This window comes from Aspergillus brunneoviolaceus, assembly GCF_003184695.1.
Source record: "Aspergillus brunneoviolaceus CBS 621.78 unplaced genomic scaffold BO95scaffold_40, whole genome shotgun sequence".
In the NCBI taxonomy this organism is placed as follows: domain Eukaryota; kingdom Fungi; phylum Ascomycota; class Eurotiomycetes; order Eurotiales; family Aspergillaceae; genus Aspergillus; species Aspergillus brunneoviolaceus.
In genome coordinates this window covers 288,397-309,183 of record NW_020290770.1, presented here as the reverse complement: position 1 = coordinate 309,183, position 20,787 = coordinate 288,397, and the positions used below count along the sequence as shown (strand labels likewise).

The 20,787-nt window shown below is 51.1% G+C and overlaps 8 protein-coding genes across 8 annotated transcripts; 4 read left to right on the top strand and 4 right to left on the bottom strand.

Annotated features, from left to right (window-relative positions):
• Positions 1-3,417: 3,417 nt before the first annotated feature.
• On the top strand, positions 3,418-5,299 carry BO95DRAFT_453875 (acyl--CoA ligase; the record flags this gene model as incomplete). The annotated part of the gene is made up of 6 exons (XM_025588238.1): positions 3,418-3,510; positions 3,562-3,621; positions 3,667-3,699; positions 3,759-4,193; positions 4,260-4,681; positions 4,747-5,299. The coding sequence occupies 6 exons, from the start codon at positions 3,418-3,420 to the stop codon at positions 5,297-5,299; spliced, it is 1,596 nt and encodes a 531-aa protein (XP_025441503.1).
• A 577-nt stretch (positions 5,300-5,876) lies between these two features.
• On the top strand, positions 5,877-7,100 carry BO95DRAFT_453874 (D-alanine--D-alanine ligase; the record flags this gene model as incomplete). The annotated part of the gene is made up of 3 exons (XM_025588237.1): positions 5,877-5,979; positions 6,045-6,877; positions 6,933-7,100. 3 exons carry the CDS (start codon positions 5,877-5,879, stop codon positions 7,098-7,100), a joined length of 1,104 nt encoding a protein of 367 aa, XP_025441502.1.
• A 50-nt stretch (positions 7,101-7,150) lies between these two features.
• Positions 7,151-8,266, bottom strand: BO95DRAFT_364795 (alpha-ketoglutarate-dependent dioxygenase AlkB family protein; the record flags this gene model as incomplete). Its single annotated transcript, XM_025582668.1, has 2 exons — positions 7,151-8,150; positions 8,184-8,266. 2 exons carry the CDS (start codon positions 8,264-8,266, stop codon positions 7,151-7,153), a joined length of 1,083 nt encoding a protein of 360 aa, XP_025441501.1.
• Positions 8,267-8,999: 733 nt separating this feature from the next.
• Positions 9,000-10,009, bottom strand: BO95DRAFT_163707 (uncharacterized protein). The gene is made up of 2 exons (XM_025580750.1): positions 9,426-10,009; positions 9,000-9,369 (listed from the first exon to the last, which is right to left on the bottom strand). The coding sequence occupies exons 1-2, from the start codon at positions 9,918-9,920 to the stop codon at positions 9,055-9,057; spliced, it is 810 nt and encodes a 269-aa protein (XP_025441500.1). The 5' UTR covers positions 9,921-10,009; the 3' UTR covers positions 9,000-9,054.
• A 1,824-nt stretch (positions 10,010-11,833) lies between these two features.
• BO95DRAFT_364985 (uncharacterized protein) lies at positions 11,834-12,094 on the top strand (the record flags this gene model as incomplete). The annotated part of the gene is made up of 1 exon (XM_025582676.1): positions 11,834-12,094. One exon carries the CDS (start codon positions 11,834-11,836, stop codon positions 12,092-12,094), a length of 261 nt encoding a protein of 86 aa, XP_025441499.1.
• A 1,885-nt stretch (positions 12,095-13,979) lies between these two features.
• BO95DRAFT_391087 (uncharacterized protein) lies at positions 13,980-17,361 on the bottom strand. Its single transcript, XM_025583619.1, has 4 exons — positions 16,754-17,361; positions 16,215-16,689; positions 15,352-16,164; positions 13,980-15,300 (listed from the first exon to the last, which is right to left on the bottom strand). Exons 1-4 carry the CDS (start codon positions 17,180-17,182, stop codon positions 14,003-14,005), a joined length of 3,015 nt encoding a protein of 1,004 aa, XP_025441498.1. The 5' UTR covers positions 17,183-17,361; the 3' UTR covers positions 13,980-14,002.
• A 338-nt stretch (positions 17,362-17,699) lies between these two features.
• Positions 17,700-19,187, bottom strand: BO95DRAFT_163638 (zinc-binding alcohol dehydrogenase family protein). Its single transcript, XM_025580749.1, has 5 exons — positions 19,178-19,187; positions 18,891-19,107; positions 18,770-18,837; positions 18,211-18,712; positions 17,700-18,161 (listed from the first exon to the last, which is right to left on the bottom strand). The coding sequence occupies exons 2-5, from the start codon at positions 18,989-18,991 to the stop codon at positions 17,780-17,782; spliced, it is 1,053 nt and encodes a 350-aa protein (XP_025441497.1). The 5' UTR covers positions 18,992-19,107; positions 19,178-19,187; the 3' UTR covers positions 17,700-17,779.
• Positions 19,188-19,575: 388 nt separating this feature from the next.
• On the top strand, positions 19,576-20,509 carry BO95DRAFT_443697 (DASH complex subunit DAD1). The gene is made up of 3 exons (XM_025586714.1): positions 19,576-19,835; positions 19,990-20,052; positions 20,163-20,509. Exons 1-3 carry the CDS (start codon positions 19,746-19,748, stop codon positions 20,337-20,339), a joined length of 330 nt encoding a protein of 109 aa, XP_025441496.1. The 5' UTR covers positions 19,576-19,745; the 3' UTR covers positions 20,340-20,509.
• Positions 20,510-20,787: the final 278 nt, after the last annotated feature.

Here is a 20,787-nt window from a genome sequence, read left to right as displayed (position 1 = left end):
AGATCGAACATATTCCATTAGACCATCGAAGTTGATTGAGTAAATGAGTTATCCAATAGGAGGCATGGACTAGAATTGGCCAAGGACACTGATCGGTCTAATTTCCAACATTGACCGTGCCTTAGTGGAGTGCCCGCGGACTTTCACATTCCGAATCCGTGATAATCACTTGGAGGGGCAGGTCTAGGCAAAAGCGAGGGGGTTTGAGCTCCAGAAAACACAATGACTCTTACAAACCTCTCATTGGCTCGGGATAGCCTTCAAGCCACAATCTTTTGTTTTCCATTTTTCCATTTTTTTATTTCTTATTCCCCTTTTGCCGAACGGTTGCACGCACTGAAATAGAGAGTTGTACGGGAGAACGTCGAGGCTGCACACTGGTATGTGCCTGGAGATGGAACGGAGGCTAATTAAATTCCGCGAAGTAAAGCAGACTTTTCCGTTCGATGCCGGAAAGCTTTCCCTCAGGTCCTTAGTTGCCTCATATTTGTTTTTTGTGCCGCATTGCATCCAGGGATCCCGTATGTGTCTAGACTGTGAATATAGTCCTTAATATGCCCCACCGGCTAAAATATTACTGCCGTAGTGTTGTCCAAGTGGGTGGCCAGCGCCAGCGTCAGTGTTGGTGGCGCTTCGAGAAATAGGCGCCAGGACCACTTGATGCCAGGTAGGCGGTCCTTCTTCCCAATGTAGAAGAGAACATCACATTTCCAAGAGGAGTAACTGCCCTACCACGAATTCGTCGACTTGGTGCCTTGGTGCTCTATCCGTCTCTGGTGGGGGTGAAGCCTAAGTTGTTTTGTTCGGATCGATAGGTCGCGGCCAGAGATGCCTCATGATGCTTGCTCTGCATGAGCACCACTCGTGATTGATCCAAGGGGTGCATAGGGATAAGCTATCGGCGATCAACTCAGTTCTCAGACCGTCTTCAAGCGGCCTCATGGCCTCAATAACAACCTTGATCGAAGGACTTTGTCACCGGAAGGACTTGAATGGGCCTATGACACGCACTCGATTGAGTAAATCCAGAAGCGACAAATCCATGGCTACAGATCCGAATGCCTCAGATGAATACCCAGCATCTCTCGCTTCTCCCGGAAGAGAGGCCGGGTAATACTGGTGGCATCGGGAGCTTGGTTCTCAGTCTGTTGATCCTCCTGAGCAGCAAGTCGATCGTGGTCGATGAGGAGAAAGCCAAGATTTAGTGTCCATTGGCAGGTAGAGGAAACAGGCTGCTGCTGATTTATTTGCCGTTCGAGGCACAACGTGGGCCTGGGCATGAGTAGTCCGGCGGACCCTGCGGCACAGACCGTCAGATGAGAAGTACAATAGAGTTCTTATGCCACCTTGAAGACCCTTGTCTGTCTCACCTACCAGCGAGACTGCCAAGTCTGAGTGGCCACATTTCGGCTTCAGCTGGCGTAATCATCTGCCTTCTCATTATACAGTGAAGGGAAGAGTGGTGCTCATTCAAAGCCTTGGGTGACATCTGTCGACCTTGGCGACAAGAAGTCGAGTAGAAGTCACAGCACACCACCTTGGTAGCGAGTTGATCGTTATCTGGTAGGTTCAAATAATTGGTGAACAATTGAAATGACATTGATTATCGACAGATAGTGACTCCGTTCCGCGGACCTTGATCGTGCAAAATATGGTTTGCTGTGCTCCGTGTGAATGAGATGAGATGAGATTAGATGAGGGGAGAGGAGAGGAGAGGGGATGATGAACAGCCCAGCTGGAGCTGAGATGGGCTTCTCCCACCGAAATGGGAGAGCCTTCAGTGACTGACTTACCCGCCGCAACAGTAAGCCGGCCCCTCCGACTCCGGAATGATTGTCGACACTTGCAACCAGCCAGACATTCAGACATTCACTCTATCATCAAAATCTGAAGGGCTTCTTCTTACTCTTTCCTGAATTGGAAGCTTGTTTTCAGACTCTTGGGGAGCTTTACGTGGTTCTGATCCGGGTAAGATCAAGCTGTCGAAAGGGGCGGCGAGAAGTGTCTTTGGCCCGACCGGCAACCTAATCCTCCTTGCGAAGCATCCAACAATCCTGCAGTCACTTGGCAAGAGTATGTCATTAAAAAGCGCTCTGCAAGCTGATCAGTGGTCAGATAACGTTCCTTGATGTTTGTGGGTAGATGGGGCTCATGGCGTGAGTGCAGAATATTCGCTATAAGTTCAAACTTGAAGCGTCTGGTGCTGCGCCAAATATGCACTCATTATGCTTCACCTGTAGTCGCACCTGGAGCAGCGCAGGCCATATCAAGCCTCAATATCATCAGCCTCACACTGGACTGTTATACTTGACTGCCTCAATCTTCTCCACGCCACTTCCCACAATATGAGCAAATGCTGCCTGTTCGTTCACTGAGCATCCTTATTGTTGAACATAACATCATTCCACCCTATTCGAAAACAGAAATACTCGCTGCGTTCGACTCCATGCAGCACAAAGCTTCGCTCAAGGACGGTTCAATGGCAAAGTGCCCATCATTGAATGTGACTAGAATGGACGTGTACTATGTTTCCTCACGTCCATTTGTGTCCGATGAAGTTGCAGCTTCCTCCGATCACAAACGGTTATCTGCATCTGATCTCATCACTATACACTATATCCAACGAAATCAGCAATTCTTCGTAAGAACAGCAATTGTCTTTTATCTCGAGTTTTCTGTCAACAAGAGCATACAACACAGCACTTTGACTCCTGGATGTGTTTTGTCGCTCTGCCCTTGGACCACTGGTTATCAAGCTCAAACCCATTGAAAGACTCTTAATTGGCACGGAGTGTTCGACATGGTTTTCTTTGGGTCTTGTGGCACATACTAAGTAGACCTAAGTCCAATGTACGCTGCAACGAAGACATCACCCAGCTTTATTCCGCGGTCGCTATTCGAAATCTTACGAATGCTCGCTAGACCGGTAGCATACTCAGCGCTTGCACTGGGCTAGGACACTTATTCATTAACCTTTGCTGTGCTATCCATATGTTGTGGCGGTACGGAGATCTCGGAACGCATCCTCGGTTCGAGGCCCGGCTTTGATCGGTGATGGGCGCTGACCGCACATGTCACTTATCCAGTGGCATGGCTGGTAGCATGGAACAAGTCAATAGTCTGGCTTGATGCAGGAGAGCGGGTCAAAGAGTAATATTATTCGGCATCACCCGGTGCGATTGGGTACTTTCCAGGGACTTGCAATGGGCCCTGCCCGCGTCTGTCTATGGATGACATCTCTTGAACGGTGAATGTATCCGGTCTGTTTAAACATTGCCATTCGGCGAGGGAGCTGGGAAAGGGGCTATTGTCTTCACATTTCACAGCTCTGTGTATGCGACCTCAAATAGCCCATATAATACTTCATTCTCAGAAGCCCCTTCTGCTCTCGATGCTTTTTCGGCCTTGCCACCGGCCATGATCTTCGAACCGCCATCTAGGGCCCCTGTTCCCCCTACTGATGTCCTGTCTTACAGTTTCTCGGACCCGATCTATGACAGGACTGTCCCAGTAAGGACACCACCTATGATTCTTCTTTTCGTCCGGCTCTGACCTTGGCAGATCTATGTGGATGTCCATCAACCCTCTCGGTTCATTTGCTACGACCAAGCCCGTCGCATCGTCCGCCAATTGATTGCTGGTCTTCATGCCTGAGGCGTGCGGAAGGGAGACTGCGTCAATATTCATTCCTTCAACGATGTACTGAAACCATTGCTTGCGCACTGCACACCACTTGAGCATGGCTGAGACCCCACTAGATTTACTACCCTATGCTCGTGCTCGCCATTGTCGGTATCGGAGGCATTTTCACAGGCTCTAACCCGGCTTATACACCTTTGGAGCTCAAGCACCACCTACAGACCGCGCAGGTTCGCTTTATTATCACCGAGCCTGAGCTCTACGGTCCTATCCGAACAGCTGCGCATGATCTGAACATCGTCTTATCACATGTGCGCATCTTCAACACCAGGGGAGAAACAATTCCCGAAGGGACCGTGTCCTGGACCGATCTGTTTGAGCATGGCGAAAAGGACTGGGCGCGTATCCACGATGGATTCATAGTCGCTCAGACTACAGCTGTTCGGCTATTCAGCAGCGGAACAACAGGCCTGCCCAAAGCCACTGAAATCACTCACACAAATCTGATTGCGCAACATGAGCTCGTGTTCGAGTTGCATCATCGACCATATTGGGTAATTGGCCTTGTATTGTACTACACCAAACTTGATTCCAAAGTAACATAAGCATATTTGAAAAAGGTTTCCCGCGTTGTGCCGACCCCTCTCTTCCATGCTGCCGCCGTACCTTCCACCCATTTTGGCAGCCTCAAAGCCGGTCACACCAACTACATCATGAGGCGTTTCGACCTCTTACTCTTCCTGGAAACCGTGGAGAAGTACCATGTGACCGACTTGGCGGTTGTTCCCGTTGTCATCGCCATCATCATGAGCCCGTTGTCCTACAAGCGGGGGTACTTGAGGTCTATCCGGACGAGTTCGATCGGCGCTGCGCCCATTGATCGAGGAACACAGAGGCGGCTCCAAGCGTTGCTGGGTGAGGGGGCACCTTGCACGCAAGTCTGGGGAATGACGGAGACAAGTTGCATTGCAACTACGCTTCCGTACCCAGAGCAGGATTACACGGGATCTATGGGTCGCTTGATTCCGAACCTGGAAGCTAAGTAGGCATTTCTAACCTTCTCTCCTTCATCTATGAGATGTCATGGCTCACTTGTGCTTTAAACAGGTTGATAGACCACGCGGGAAACAACATCTCCGCATACAACGTTCGCGGCGAGATATGTGTCCGAGGTCCAACCGTAACACCAGGATACTTCAACAATTTCGCCGCGAACAAAGAATCGTTCGATGAAGACGGATGGTTTCACACTGGTGACATGGGATACTGTGCAAGGGAGACAGGGAAATGGTACATTGTGGATCGAGAGAAAGAGTTGATCAAGGTCCGTGGATTCCAGGTCGCTCCACTGGAGCTAGAGGCTGTGCTCATATCACATCCGCTCATTGTTGATGCGGCTGTCATTGGTATCAAGCATCTGTTCCCAGGGACGGAATTGCCCCAGGCGTATGTGGTGCGACGACCAAGAGATGGAGATCGGCTCACAGCAGAGAATGTGAAGAGCTATCTCGTGCAGAGACTAGCGAGCTACAAGGCTTTGACGGGAGGTGTCAGATTCGTGGATGCAAAACCCAAGAATGCGAGTGGAAAGATCTTAAAGCGGCTGTTGAGGGAACAGAGCCAGAAGGAGGTCGAGGCCGGTTGGAGACCGAGGTTGTAGGGGAGTGTGCTACTGGTACCTGATTTGTAGGAAGCACTTCAGTCACAATATACATCAAGCATTCATTCCATCATGAAGGTCGAAGGAATAATCAGACCACTCTGTACTCTCTGTCCAGTCCTGTGGAATTCGCATTCCAGGCGTTCACTCCGAAACTCGCAAGTGGAAAAAGTACAGCAGCAGGCGGTGTGGTTTTCTGCCACCATTTTATTTGCCGCCCAATGCCCGGAGCAATCCGCACTTTCTGCCGTGTCTCTCCGCTATTATGTGCCAGTCTTTGCAGTCACCTCGATTGTGGAACTCCAAGAATATACCACCTTGATGTCTTTCTGATGCTTCTCATATGACCTCTTTCAGGTTACAAATACACTTAAAGTGTCAATATCGTCAGCAGGACATGATTGCAGATCTCAGCAAATGATATCATCAATCTATATCGAGTCAGTCCGAAAGTGCCGATTTCGGCACTTTCGGATAGTTCCAGATGCTATATCATGAGCTCATCTGCCTCAGCACTGATCAACAAAAAACACACATCGTCGCCATGATGAGTCTATGCAAACAACAGTCCGCGCGAATGAGTCACAGTCTAGCTCGTGGTCATTCCACAGTCGCAGTACTCTATCAAGCCCTCGAGCCACCTGTTATCAACGGTGCCCGAAAGCCTCGCAAGCCTGGTGGTAGAGTAGCCTTTCCACTCACTGTCCACTTCCATTGTGAAACTGAAATTGACACCTTGTTGCAGGCTATCAAGACTCAGGCGCAGACATTGCTTATACGCTTCGTAAGCACGGTGTCCGCGTCCTCACCCCCACGGCATCTCCGAATCCTTCAATACAGGAAGGCTGGTGCTTCCCCGACACCGAAGAAGGCATCCTCTCCGCCGTACAGCAAGGTGCTACACACCTCTGGGCCAATACGGTCTTGTTCTCCTCGCATCCACTGCAGGTGTCGAAATCACTGACTTCCAACGACCCTCTTTATGTCGTCGGACAACCCCCAACGCTGGTGGAGGACTTTGACGACAAAGCCTATTTGAACGAGCAGCTCCGCAAACACGGCTCTTTCACTCTCCCGCAGTCCTGGCTTATCCACGCCACGGACAATATTACCTCGATTCTGGACTCTGTCCCCCATTATCCCGTCATTGGCAAACCCGTTCGTGGCCGTGGTAGCCACGGCGTGAAGCTTTGTCGCGATCGTGCAGAGCTTGAGGCACATGTCAACACATTGGTGCAGGAATCCCCGGTGGTCCTGATTGAGGAATTTCTCACCGGCGAGGAGGCGACTATTACGGTCATGCCGCCGTCCGCGGGTCATGATTCGCACTGGAGTCTCCCCCCGGTCATGCGATTCAATCATGTGGACGGGGTGGCGCCTTACAGTGGCGCGGTGGCTGTTACTGTCAATTCGCGCACGGTGACTGCGGACGAGATGAAGGACGCATCTTATGGTTCCGTGATGCGGCAATGCGAGCAGATTGGGAAGTTAATCGGGGCTACCGCACCCCTACGTATTGATATCAGAAGGTTCCGCGAGGGATCTGAATTCGCGATTTTCGACATTAACATGAAGCCTGTATGTCTCTCTTGTCTACTTTCCAAGGATTGAAAGGCTAATCTGTGTGATCTAGAACATGACTGGCCCTGGCCGTCCTGGCCGTGAAGATCAGGCCAGTCTCTGTGCCCTCGCTGCCGCTGCTATCGGATGGGATTACGGAACCCTCCTGCAGCACATTCTCGAAGGCGCAGTATCACTGGACCAGTTCCGGAACTACAAAAACCCATTCTCGCGGTCCTAATATTATGCAATCGTTGCCAGCCAGGTACGAGGTACCTCCTTCGCCTCGCCTTATTCCTCAATCTTCACTTCGTCTACCTTTTGGGACTCTTTCACTCCTTCCGTTTCTTTCTCTTTCTTGACAGCAACCATTCGTTTTCCCAACTCATCCCATCGATAAACCGCGCCGTCGCCCACATTATACCTATAATAATTATTTGTGCCACCCGGTACCACCGCCTTCCGGAATGTGATATTGATTCTCCCCTGGCTCCCCTGCGCCCCCTTCCGCTTTGGAATACTATGCAACCAATTAGCCTGTGTCTCGCCCCTCATGACGATCATGTCCCCGGAGTTGAGCGGGAACTTGAGCGGCTTCCCTGCGTCGACGTCACTCCCGGCCACAGGTTTATGCTTGAGCATGAAGTCCCGCTGCCCGCCAAGCGAGATGGACGCGATCGTGGGGTTCGGCCCCAGGAAACGCTCATCGTCCGAGTGGTATGAGATGCTGTCATCGCCCGTGGCGTAGTAATTCACCAGGCAGAAGTTGTAATGGGTTCCGTCGGCGGTGGCAGCCTCGACAGCCTGGCGGAGGACATCGAGACACGGCGGGATGGGGCGCGGGGGATGGTTGTACTTGGTTTTGTCTTTGAGCGTGGTTGGTGGGGCGCGGGTGCGGGCCTCTACGAGAGCGAGGGTGGGAGTCTGGGTCTGAGTCAACTCGGACGAGGAGTTGTCGACGCCGCTAGGTTTCGTATCCTGTGAACCCGGTATGAAAATGCTTGTCTCGTCCACGCCGAAGACGGTCGTGTAACGCGGCGTGTTGATCAGTGTCTCCGTTGGACCGCGGCGGATGGTGTACTGCACGCGATAGAAGGGGAGCTCATTCCGGAGGAAGTTGAACAAATCGCGGGCGATCGGCGACGGGATGAATGGCTGGAAATACAGCAGGTCGAGGTGTGGCTGGTTGTTGATGGCTTGCGGGGGCCGTACACGCTCGAGATTTGCGATCGGCTTGAAGATATGCGAGGGGAGGTCACGAATAGGCATGGGGTAGTTTGGGTGGTGCGTGCTCGAGACGGCGGTGGGAGATGGCGAGTCGGACCGGGATGCTGGTAGAGCTTCCGCATCGGGTTTGGGCTTCTTCGACGGGATGGGTTGGAAGAAGGAATTGATTCTTTTGGACATGATAACACTCGGAATCGAAGCTTGCTTTCGTCAATTGAGTCGCTTTGGACTATAGCTGAGCTTTGCAGTAAGGTGAAGATCTAGAAGACTAAGCTCGAGGCGCGAAGGCGCGAAGGCGCGAAGGTAAGATCGCGTCGGTGGGTGATGTCATAGTTCCCAGCTATTGTGGATCGGAGCGATCCGAATCGTCTCTAGTGAGGAACTGCGCGGGTCTAGACTCTAGACTCTTTTGCTGCTTGAAGTATATGGAGTAGCTTTCTTTTCTGGCTGTGTTCTCTCTGTATCATTCTTCCTCAGCATCACGTACATTTTCAGTGCATGTTGAAGCTGTTGATTCTACGGAGTACTACGTCGCAAATTGATTTGACGATCCTGCGTGATGCGGGGGAAATCTGCGAACAGTTCACCCTTGCAGCTTGAGGAGGTCAAGTGGCAGGGAGATCGCATTTCGTCTATAATGATAGTACTAGTCTTTAGCAAGACCGTAGCTTCTCTTGGGTTATACTTATGGAGACAGATGCCCGCTAGAGGTGTATGCGCAGAAATGCGCCTGAGATAGCACTAAGATTGCTGGACATCATACCCGCCACGGTGCTACAATACTGTATATCATGTATGAGCTCAAACATTGAATCTCAAGTGATATCTGAGCTAGTTACTCCATCATTCTGCATGTAGGGAGCAGTTTTATTGCCCCAATTCATCATGCATGGGGGCGTAAAAAATGTGATTTTCAGTCCATTGGCATTTTGATTCCGCGTCCATTACGGCCAACCACAGTTAGTGGATCACATAATTCCATATTCATCTCCGTTGTGAGCATCCTGGGATGCCTTCCGCTTGGTCCCCGCCTTGCCGAACATAGTGTCGAGCTTCGTTTGCCCCTTCTCATGCTTCTCAACCTTGACTTTCTCCGATGCCAGCACCGGAGGCAATCCCTGGACGCGATGCTTTGCATCCTCCAGCAGCTCGACCTCTCTCTCCCGCTGTTTCTTCACGGTCGAAACCGACCACGAGTTCGATGAGGCCGACTTATACGCGAGCTTATACTTCGAGCCGGTGAGATGGGTCTCGTAGGTATTCGCATCGACTTTCTTGACGTGCTGCCCAGGGTAAGCAATGCCACTGCTGATCTTCTCTACACCTGAAAGAAACATACCTGATGTCCCACAATCAACCAGTGATACTCCGTCCCCACCGGTGCACCGCTTCCCTCCGGCGCTCTTTTTGCACGTCGCTTGTTTGTCCGGTAATCAATGCGCCAGAGGTCCGGCTCCTCTTTCGTCTCCTTCCACGTTCCCTCATCATACTTCCAGGTATGCGAGCCTCCGACGGCCATCCCTGAATACACTTGACCGTTGAACGACTTGAGCGCGTTGTAGCCTGCTCCGCTTCCGCCTGCGTATCCCGCCGCATGCATAGCCGGCTGTTCGCCAGTGCTCCCTGTCTCCTCGGGCATCTCGTCTTCGTCCGCAAGGTCCGACGTCACTGAGTCATGGTCTTCAGTCTGACGTTCTGTGACTCCCCCGCCGCCTGACGCAGGATCTTCCACACAATGAGCGTCATATGCGACTGCAGCATCCTGCTCGGATCGAGGCGGAGAAGGGAGCTTCTGTGAAGACCGGGTATTTCTTCTGACGCGCTTATTCGGCATGTCGCTTACTGGTGGAACATCATAAAAAAATGACGGATGTCCGATAGGTAGGCTGGGTACCTAATAGTGACTAGTTCGAAGTCGAAATGGTCGTGAGGGAGGAAATGGCGAAGAGCGAAAGTAGGAACCATGACGTCACAGGTAGCACATGCCGCGAGAGGAGAACTTCCACAGGTTGAATGGTGGTGGTGTTGACCTCAGCCCGATCTATCTCTTGTACCACTAACATTTTCTTTCCCCTCGATGGCAACAAGCTTCCTTTTACAAACATTCCACCCTACCTACTGATGACTCGACGTCAATCCGTTGCTAAGAATAGCCTCCGTGATCTGTCCAAGAGCTTGCTAAGCTCTTACGTTGCGCGTTGAGTCGTTTCGAGGCGGTACACCTGCAATCTGCTGATCTGAAAGTCGCCCCCGCGCTGCACATCGGTTGAACATTGGTTGAATGTGAAGGGAATAATGGAGTTTGGACACGTCTACCACTCTGCGGTGTGCGTGGATTATCTATGATCGCCAGCCCCAGTCAAGCCACAGGTTATCAAAGAGAGTTGCAGCCACAGATGGACAACGTCATCTCCTGTTCTGATGCGAGTGAGTCAGTGACTGAAGGAAGATAAGTTGTTGCCTCGAGAACTGTAGGTAGCGATGATGACCATTCGGGACGGGCGGGAAGAACCGGTGGGTGGAGTCGTCTTCATAATCCCATGATTAACCTGCCTGCACTCTTCTTTTCTCTACACCTGACAGTCGGTCACCCGATGACGATCATTCTTCTTCTTCTTTTCCTTCTCTCTTTCTTTTTTTTCCGCTGTGCTTGAACCTTTTCCACATCCCGAAAGAGGGGCACTCACTGTGGCCCAAGGCAACGGACCAACCCCCTTCCATCCCACGCATCCATCAGCATCATCGGCTTCATAATCAGCACCAATGTCTCCTTCTTACACACCTCCCTTTCAGGATGACGGACGAACCGCTTTTCCTCTCACAGAACGTTCCCCGCTTATCCTCATGTATCCTCATCAATCACAGGGTCCGCCAACCCATCAGAATATTATGCTTGCGCGGCGGAAGTCGATGTCGCTGCCCTTGCTCTGGCCGATGCGCCACCATACCAGTCCCGACAGTTGATCCCCATCCATGATCACCAACCCCCGCTTGTCCCGGTACAATGACCTATTGGGGAGGCGGGAAAAGCGCGGAATAATCGACATACCATTTCAAGGGCTGATGGGTCCTACCGTAGAGGACTCATACTCATAAATATACTCTTTCTTTTCCCCGGACGTCAGCGGCGCCTCGCGCCCTTTATCCGCTGGACATAGATATCTTTCTGACCGACCCCCTCCGTTGCAAAAACCACACTGCTTCGACATCCCTGTCTGGCGCATAACTGAAACTGTAATCAACGAATCGGCATCCTCGACTACTGCAATATCCGTGCCTTTCTCATCTCCCGTCTCATTGCTTTTTCTCTAGGGGTTTCTCTTTATCCTCAGACATCCTTTGCCCCTCGATTCTTTTTAAGGGTCCTCCCTCCTCTCCACCTGGAGAGGCTACACGGAAACCATATCCGTTCAGACCTTCTTTCCAGCCCTCCTATTTTTTCTTCTCACACTCATTTTCCTTCTCGACCGTGAGAATCTGGTTTTTCGGTCAATATCTGCATGCACGTACCTCTATGATCGACCGCTTTCCCCATATTTGAATAAAGTTCTCTCCGCGTCCCTCGTGACCACGCACACGACCTCCGCCCCCAGCCGACTAAGAGCGAAGTAAAAGAGGTCAAAAAGCAAGCTTTCCCAATCTCGAAACACGACCGAGGCAATTCTTTTTTTTGGATCATCCTTCAAAGACAAGACTCCCAAACACACTTCTCTACGCATCTACACTACATTTAAACACATACACAATATGCGCGACATGCCGTCCCGATTTATCGAGATCCTTGACCCCAGCGATGGCCATCGTCGCATTTCCGACTCCGACGTGCGACTTGAAGATGTTCTCGCCGACCACGAAGCCTTCGTTACCCGACCGCGATCATCTACACAGTCTTCCTCAAAGGCCAGCATAGACAAGGATCGCATAGAGCGGGAGAATCTGTCATCGCCGGGACAGCGGTGGAAACGCCTCAGCAACATCCTTGTCCCTAATCGACGTGCCTCGACTTGAAAGGATGCACTATCCACACCACAATTCTATTTACAGGCGTTTCAATCATTAGCGACAATGACCTCAGCGAGGAGCGGTACCGGAGACCCTCTCACGCATAACATTACCACATTACCCTCCTTACGATCTCCACTATGCTACAACACATCAACATGCTGGTGTACATGGCAACACAAACAACCACGCAACGAATCACTATACGAGACAAGACGAAACGAACTCCATTTTTTTTATTCTACTTCTCGAATTCATGTTTCGGAGTTTGGAATCTAGACATGGAGTAGATGTCACTACAATTTTCATTATATCAGGGATGGGACTCTGATTTTGGGTTTCACTTTAGCGCAGGAGTAGGCACAGGCAAACACAATTAGGGGTGCTTCTTTTTAGGGTGAAATCTTCTGTTCTTACAAGACAATGGATCGAAGCATTGTTTAAAACAATTTACAAAACTTGGATTTATTTTTGTGAAACTCCCGGATCATGAACGATCATGACCTGTTCCTTGCCTCCGGGTTCCTTGGTTCGGTGGTTTGGATTGTCCATGTGACAACCACCACTAGGTTTGGCTCCTTTTCATCTGCCTTCATCTACAAGACCCGACTCATCATTATACTCGTCGGCAAGAATTAACTGATGCCCGAACCCTTCCTTCGCCCCATCACCCACCCATCCTTTGCCCCAACCCAACCCCCCATGCGGTGAGTTAAGTAAGAGTAAGTCCGTAGACTAGTGAGTGAGGGAGTGAATGAACAACATGCCCCGAACCAGACCCAAGTTACTACGTATTCCACATCCAGAATAAGTCCAGTTATGGGTTCAATGGAATTCAGTGGTCACAGTCTAGACTACGTAGACTCCGTACTAGCTCCGTGAACGCCCTACTGAGTGAACGAACCCCCGGGAAGTGGATACATTGACATCATCTTTTGCCGAGTTCTTTGCCCCAGGCTAGTTAGTTAGTGGCTACTTAGGCTACTTAGGCTGGGCTGGGCTCCGCTCGCTTCCGAAATGTGGTTCGGGCAATGCTGGGGCTGGATCACATAGTATGTAGTATGTAGTATGTAGTATGTAATGGCTCATGGGGTTTAGTTGGTTGTCAAGGTGGGGAGGTGGTGAGGTGGTCGGTCGGTATGGTTTGGCGCGAGATGGATTGTTGTTTGTTGACCGGCAGGAGGCAGTACGTACTGTTCAAAGTTACTACTATGTAGTCTATGTAGGTGTAATCTTCAATCGCGTCGCGGGACCTTTCGGTTCTAGAGTAAATCTGAATTAACGTGGTTGCAGATCTATGCTACGTAGGTAAGTCGGAACAATGGCTTTGTTTTTCGGGGATTTCGGGGGCAGGGGGTGGGGGATGGGTATCTAGACCCGTCACTAGCGAGCGCGCTTCTACTGTGTAGGTAAATCACTAGCCAGCCAGCCAGCCAGCCAGCTGGAGTGGCTAGACTAGAGGCTGGTGAACAATGGCGTTGAATTCAATTGTTTGGGTTCTGTAGTGTCTGGGGGCTCCTCTCCGGGGCTGGGGGGGGGCGCTAACACTACCGTGGATCTGCTCGCTACGGGTCGCGGATCGGCGCCTGCTTTTTTGGAACGTCGCTTATCCTCACTCCTCACAGTGGTTCGTGGTTTTGCTTGTTCGAGGAATAATCCTGGGTGATCGGATGATCGGATGATCGGGAGGATGGAAGAAAAATAGAAGGCGGGTTGGTTTGCTTTCGTCTGTATTGGTTGCTCTACTTCGAAGGTAGCCAGGGTGAGGGTTTAGGCTGACAACACGTGGAGAATTGTTTTCTGATGTATGAGTGCCTTCTTCGATTCACGACCGACGATCTCATTGGTTTTGGGACTGCTTGGATTTGTCTGCTATGTTCTGTCTGCGGATCTTGAACTTTGCTTGGATGATCTTCATCCTACATGCACATTCACATATGGCACAACCGTTGCCTCTCCGATAAGCCCATTATCCACTGTTCCGGGCAAGCCACCGTAGGCTCTGAAGACATTTGCCGGGTAAATGCCGCCTGTCCAGAGCTCATCGAAGATCGAGCGGAGGTAGTTCCACATCACGGACGGAACCTCTACCGTGATCTCGTTGGCGCCGGCGTGAAGGTACGGACTGATGTTGATCTTCGGGGCCTGGTAGTCGAAGGGCGGAACGCGGTGACCGTTCACGTAGACTCGCGCCCCGTTGGTGGCTTTGGGTAGAAGGAGGTATGCGCCTGAGGCGGATGCTGAAGGCGACCATGCCAGGCTGTGCGTGTAGTAGCCTATTCCGGAGGCGTTAGCGATGGCGGGAATGTCGCGCCAGGAGACGAGGGAAGTGAGCCTGTGGGTGGTGTTGTGTTTGAGCGCGACAGTGGAGGCATCGCGTATATTAAGGGGGTGGCTCCAATGCTCGACGGTGAGAGTCCAGTTAGAAAGAGTGATACTTGGGGCGACGGTGCGGTTAGTGAGCTGAGTGATGGTTTTGCCGTTGGAGAGTGGCAGTGATGTCTTTGCAAGGCTGCTGGACGAGACATGCAGATGAAGGCTCCCTGCTTGACTGTACTCATGCCCAATGATTGAAGTGGGAATGTCGGTGGTACGGAGTGATGTCGCAGACGTCATGGTGTCCCTGAAGACCAGTATGGCGGTCTGGTTTGCAGCAAAGGAGAAGGGAATTATTGTGCGTCCGAATTCCTGTTGATATGCCAAAAGTGGGCTCTCTTTGCCAGTCCACGGATCTAGTGAGTAAGGCTGTTTGGTGGTTGCGACACTTATTCTGCCAGCAGACTTGACCAGGTCCGAGAGGATGAAAAGATAATCTGTGCCGTCGCTGTCAGTTCTCCAGGTAGAATACCAGGTCCCGTCTGCCTGCACTTTTACCCTGGGCGAGATGCCTAGAGCTGAGAGCTTGCTAGCTGCTTGACCAGCAGCGACTGTATGGACATTCTGGGTAGCCTGCAGAGAGGCCAGCTCTGCCCGAGTGGCAGTCTCAGTCCCATCTTCTGTGAAGTAGATGTTGGGCAGTCCATCTGATAAGATTACCGGAAGACCTGCACGGGCATAATTTTTGATATGGATGACGGCATCAAGAGTGAGGTTGCTCGACCTAGTAATAATCATGGCGCGAAACTCGGGACCATCCGGTGCCAATGACCCATTCTTCACATAAGCTTGAGGCAAGGCGAAGTTCTCGGGTGACAGGTAGACATAAGTGTAACCTTTTCCTATTAGAACGCAAAGTCCGCGAAGTTGGAAGAGAAAACACATACCGTGCTCGATCAGGTCACTCTGGTTATAGATAGTTCCCAAATACGGATCAGATGCGGAGTCCTTGCTATAGACGACCAAGTCAACTTTCGGGACACCCTTTCGCTGTGAGTATTGTAGCCTCGCAATGTGGTTCAAGGCTTCTGAGAATCCGTGGCCCCAGTATGGCTGCTTCTCAGAGTATGAGTCTGAAAACAGATAGAAGAACGCTGTATAGCCTGGCCACGTCGTATTGTAGTAGTCTCCAGAGTAGGATTGTCCATGCAACACAACCTGATTGACGCCCCCTGCAGCCGCTCGATTGACCTGCCACAGAAGCTCTGTGATTGTATGGCTATATGCTTCGGTTGTAACAGCGCCCAGCTCGTTCGAGATGACTTCCTTTCCTGCTAAGATCGCGGGACCAGAGAATTGCCGATAACTGTCAACATTGTTCTGGTGCTGCAAGCTCTCGCACTCTGGTGCATTGACATACGGGACATTAGCCAAGACATCAACAGGTATATTGTAGCCAACCTGAGACGAGTATTGTAGGTTCATCGCGTTGGTCCAGTTCGTGTAGTGCTCCACGTAGGCCTGGTATCCCTTCATTACAGCACCACGGAAATCATTCACATATCCCTTTCCTTGGTCTGGAGTATCTAGCAGGCACTGTATCGAACCCGGTGCAGCGGTTTGAATGCCAATGTTGTTATTGCCGAAAACGAAGAGTGGTAGATAACGCTTCAGGTCATAGCCATATTTGTCATAAAAGACTTTCGGCAGCGATGGCGTCCACGATATGTTCGAAGTCGCCTCGATACTATCCTCCCAGCCTGTCAACTTATCAGCTATGTTCGTCCCTTGGTGTGGCAGGAATGCTTACCATAGTTACCGACCTCGGAAAGAAGCTCCTTGATCTCAGCGTCCTCGAGCAAGTAGTCATCCCAGAACCTGGTGACTACCTGTGCTCCCTGCGCACTGAAGTGGTCGACAATGTAAGAACCATTGTCAAAGATTGTCCCGGTCATGTTTGAGTTGACTGGGAGATTTTGCGTGTGTGTCCGGTACTGGTAGAATGCAAAAAGCAGATAGGTTTCGCCTTGAGACGAAGGGAGGTTCAGATGAACAGTGCCTTCTGATGATACATTGTCTGTCCAATCCTGTAGTGTTGCATTCTTGAGCACGTATTGCATATGGTCCTCGACTGCCACGGTGTAGAAAGTCGTAACGGTCGGGCCAGTGATGTTCCGAGCAGAAAGGATTTGAGCCGAAACCAGTGCCACCAGATCGCCTGTATCCCAACCTGGAAGCCTGCCGTCATACGTTCCGTTCGAAGGGATAGCAACTTTGTAGGGAGCCTAATTATTCAAGTTCAACATGTTAGTGTGCACAAAAGCACATAGTGCCCTTTCTCCCACTTACCAAATCCCACTGGAGCCCCTCATCATCATACCGTGCAGGCACTCCCTGGCCCTGGTTAGGACCAAGGGGAAAGTCCATGGCAAGGCCAGCCTCCTTGTGAGCCTGGAGAGCAGCTTTGAAAATCTCGAGGTACGCCGGCGTGCCAAAGCCATAGGTCGCCCAGTCCGCCCCTGGCACCTCGGAGCCATAAGCGTAGAATGGGAGGAACTCAACACCACCAGCACCCAGAGCGCCAGCATCTTTAATATTCTGTTGAACACGTCTGGAGTCGACACTTGCATCCGGCAGCCAGTAGCGGAAACGAGGACGCACGCGAGGTGCTGGATCCTGAAACGAGCCGAGGTCGTCATAAGGTCCAGTCGTCTTGTGGGCGAGGGCAATGCCCTGTCGTGAGAGCAGCGCGGTAATCAGAAGCGAGGTCAAACGCATTTCGGTCAATGGCAAGCTGTGATTGCACACTGTGCTGGTGCTTATGAGTTCTCATGATGAATGTTTCTCTGCTTTATACCTCAGTTCCATCACAGCTCTCATACAGGTTCAAGGCTCGGTTGGCCCTACCCCGAGATGCTCGTTGTGACCCTGTACATTCAGACAAGCCGGGTTGAGACATTTCATGGACGAATACCTGAAAAGAGAGAGATAGGCAGGCTCAGGATCAGCGAAAAAAGGCTCCGCAAAGGATCAAGTCGGAAAGGTAAGAAGCCATTGGCACTGCAGGGAAGTCTGCATAAACGAGAGTGTTGACGCGATCACATTTTGGGAAAGAAATACGGGGGCAGTCGTATTCGGGCCCAACTAGGCCGGTGAGTCGAGTCTAGTACGGCAAGCATCGATGCTGAATTGTTCGCTGTAGGACTAGTGTTGGATTTCTCCGCATTGCCGCCCAGCTAAAGACCCTGCCTGACGCGGGGAACTCGCGGGGAGCAATCTATTCTCAGGACCCTGTCTGTATTATACCAGTGTATGATTATTATCCTACCAAATGCTGCTGTAACATGCGGTAGCAATGTCTCTATGCTAATCAATTCAAGCGAATGGCTCTCCGGACCCTGCTTCGTCCGGCCCCAAGCCCACCTTCCCTATGCTTCCACCAGATTCAAGTAGTTCATGCCCTTTCCTGACACCTTCGAGAGTGAGCTTCAGTCGCTTGGTCAAATGGCATTTGATCTTTCCAGAGTCGATCATTTCCGAGAGTTCCTCCAAGATGCGATGATGCGAATCAATATCCACCTTGTGATACGGTTTCGTGCCAAGCAGACACCAAACGAATGTGAGAGATTTGGACATGAACTCGGTCCCATACATTTTCGCCTGGCCTTGCACAATCGAACAGACCTTACCGAATGGAGCACAAACCTTGGCACATGTATCCATGTACTGGTCCGTGGAATGTGTGATGAAAATGTACCTGGATGAATGGTTAGCTTATGTCGCATTGAAGTCGGGCCATGCCTTACTTCAAAGGGAGATCAAGGTTCAGATCTGCTACCTGTTTTGAAACGTCCTCCCGGTGGTTGACAACGTGCGTAGCACCCATCTCTGTGGCAAAGCTGATTGTCTCCGGTCGCGAGGCTGTCGTGATGACCACCGGTACTTCGAGCAGCACGCGCGCAATCTGAATTGCCACAGCACCGACTCCACCAGCGCCGTTAATGATCAAAATTGCTGTTCGCTCGCCTTTCTTGATTCCCAGCCTCTCCACTAGGGCTTCATAGGCCGTGATATATGTCAGAGGCATGACAGCGGCTTCGACGAAGTCCAGACGCTTCGGCTTTTGTCCCACACTCCTTTCATCCACCAATTGATATTCTGCGTTGGAACCCTGCCTGATAGGACTTCCGGAATAGAAGACCTCATCTTCGACCTTGAAGTAGGAGCACTCAGAGCCAACTGCTTCCACAACACCTGCAGCGTCATATCCGGTGATTTGGAACGGTCGAGGGACATTATCATAGTAGTCTGGCGATTCGTCAGTAAAATAATTCTACCCTGGGTCACGAACCGGTATGGGCTTGCCTGGGTAATCATCGTAAGTTCCGTTTCTCACTTTCGTATCCACTGGATTCACGGATACTCCTTTGACCCTGATCGATTGCTCTTAGTTCTTGTTTAAATCAATAGACAAATTGCTCGATACCGAACCAACAAATCCCGGGGCTGGAGCTCGGAAGGCTTCGGGATTTCCCTCGCCTGGAGGTGGTCAATGGGACCGTACTCTTCAACGCCAATCGCTTTCATTGTGACTGAGGTCTTCAAGCTTTTCTCGATAGTTTGTCGTCAAAGGACATAGCATTCACCGCGGATTGAACTTATAAACCACTTTGGTGAGGTTACGTCACCGGCACGTCAAGAGACTATATGCTCCGTCAGTATAGTCAGTGACTTTGTGCTATAGACATGTTTGATGCTGGTCCGCACAAGTACCATTAGCTCTTGATGAGTGATCCGGTAATAACGCGTCCTGGAGAAATGCATTGGTGCGAAAAGAAGTCATTTCTCGATTGGTAGTCATGTCCCTAGACAGACATCGCGGAGTCCAAGGAGGCTTGTCACCTCGTATCTCAAGACATCAAACAGAAGCTTAGCTCCGTGCAGTCAGGGTCCTTCAGAAACGAGCGTTCGCATGCTTCAATATCTCTCTCTTCCCGTTCCCTGCATACACAAACGAGATCAGCATGATTCCTTATCGCGAGAACCAGCGCATCCCTGCAGCAGCCTTATCGATAAGGCAAGGCGGACAGTCAAGCGGTGAACAATTTTGTCCGGCATGATAAACAAACCCACCTTAATCGGGACAGCCAGGTACCGACCGCCCCGCCACAAGACAAGCATCGAAAAACAATCAACGCGCGAGCAGACGGGATAAGGGCCGGGATACGATTTACTATCTAAGCACAATACAACCTGAGTGACTCCGCATTGAGCGACAGACTTGAGGCCGAAGCCCTCCATTGAACAGATCCCCCGGAGCACATCTCCCAAACCACCAAAGATGTCAACAACGCCCGGCGCAAAATCCCGCTCCATAACCCCGACAGTCTTCGAGCAGCAACGGGCAGAACTCGTAAGAGAAATCGCCGTGGTAAGCCCTCCTCCTCTCATCCCGGAGTCTCTCGGTGCGATGGGCGTCTCATTGCGTTGTTGGTCGGCCCTTTCTCTTTCGCCGAAGCGAGGACACCCCTGCCCCCAAAAAAAATACCTCACTGAAACTAAACTCACATGGGGGTGGTGGCTAGGGCATGGAGCAAGTTCTCCAGAATATGAATCGGCTCAATCGGAACTTGGAGAGCATCATCTCTGTAGGTCTCACCGCTCCCCCCACCCCACCCTTTCTCACTTCATGGAGGATGTGGTTCTATTGGCTTCCATGCAAGGATCAAGAACGGATCGCTAATATACCCTTGCGTAGGTGGGGAATGAGTTCGGCTCCGTCGAGGCCCTGTGGTCACGGTTTGAGAATTTCATGGGCCAGCCGGCTGATGGGACGGAGGCTCCGGATCGGCGGAACGAGGGGGGGCAGCAGCAGGAGGAGGAAGAGGGGCAGAGTGAGCTTCGCGATGAGGAGATGAAAGATGCTGAGGCTTAATTGCGGTTCTGGGTGGTGGAGGTATATTGTTTGTTGTCTACGACATCTGGCTAAAAGTCCGGCGTTTTGAGTATGGCGTGAATCTGTTTTGGCGTGGTCGAGGGAGCTTGTCTGCTTATCTTCTGTCGCAGGATATCCTTCCTTTTCCAAAGAGCTGAATGAATTACTGGATGATCTCCCAGCAAGTTTTTGGGGATGGTGTTCGGATTCAGTTACATGGGATGTCGCTTGCGCCAAAAAGAAAACACCCGTCCCATGCATAACAAATAGAGGCCATATGGCCGTGCTCATAACAGACATAAAGCATTCAAGGAATAGAAAGAAGGGGACAGAAGCGTGAGATGATTGAGACAATCGGAGTTTATGGGAAAAGTCATCAAGGCCAAGCAGGTATAACAAGGTAAGAGACGATTGGACAAACAGAAAGCCGCCGGCAAATCTCAAGAAA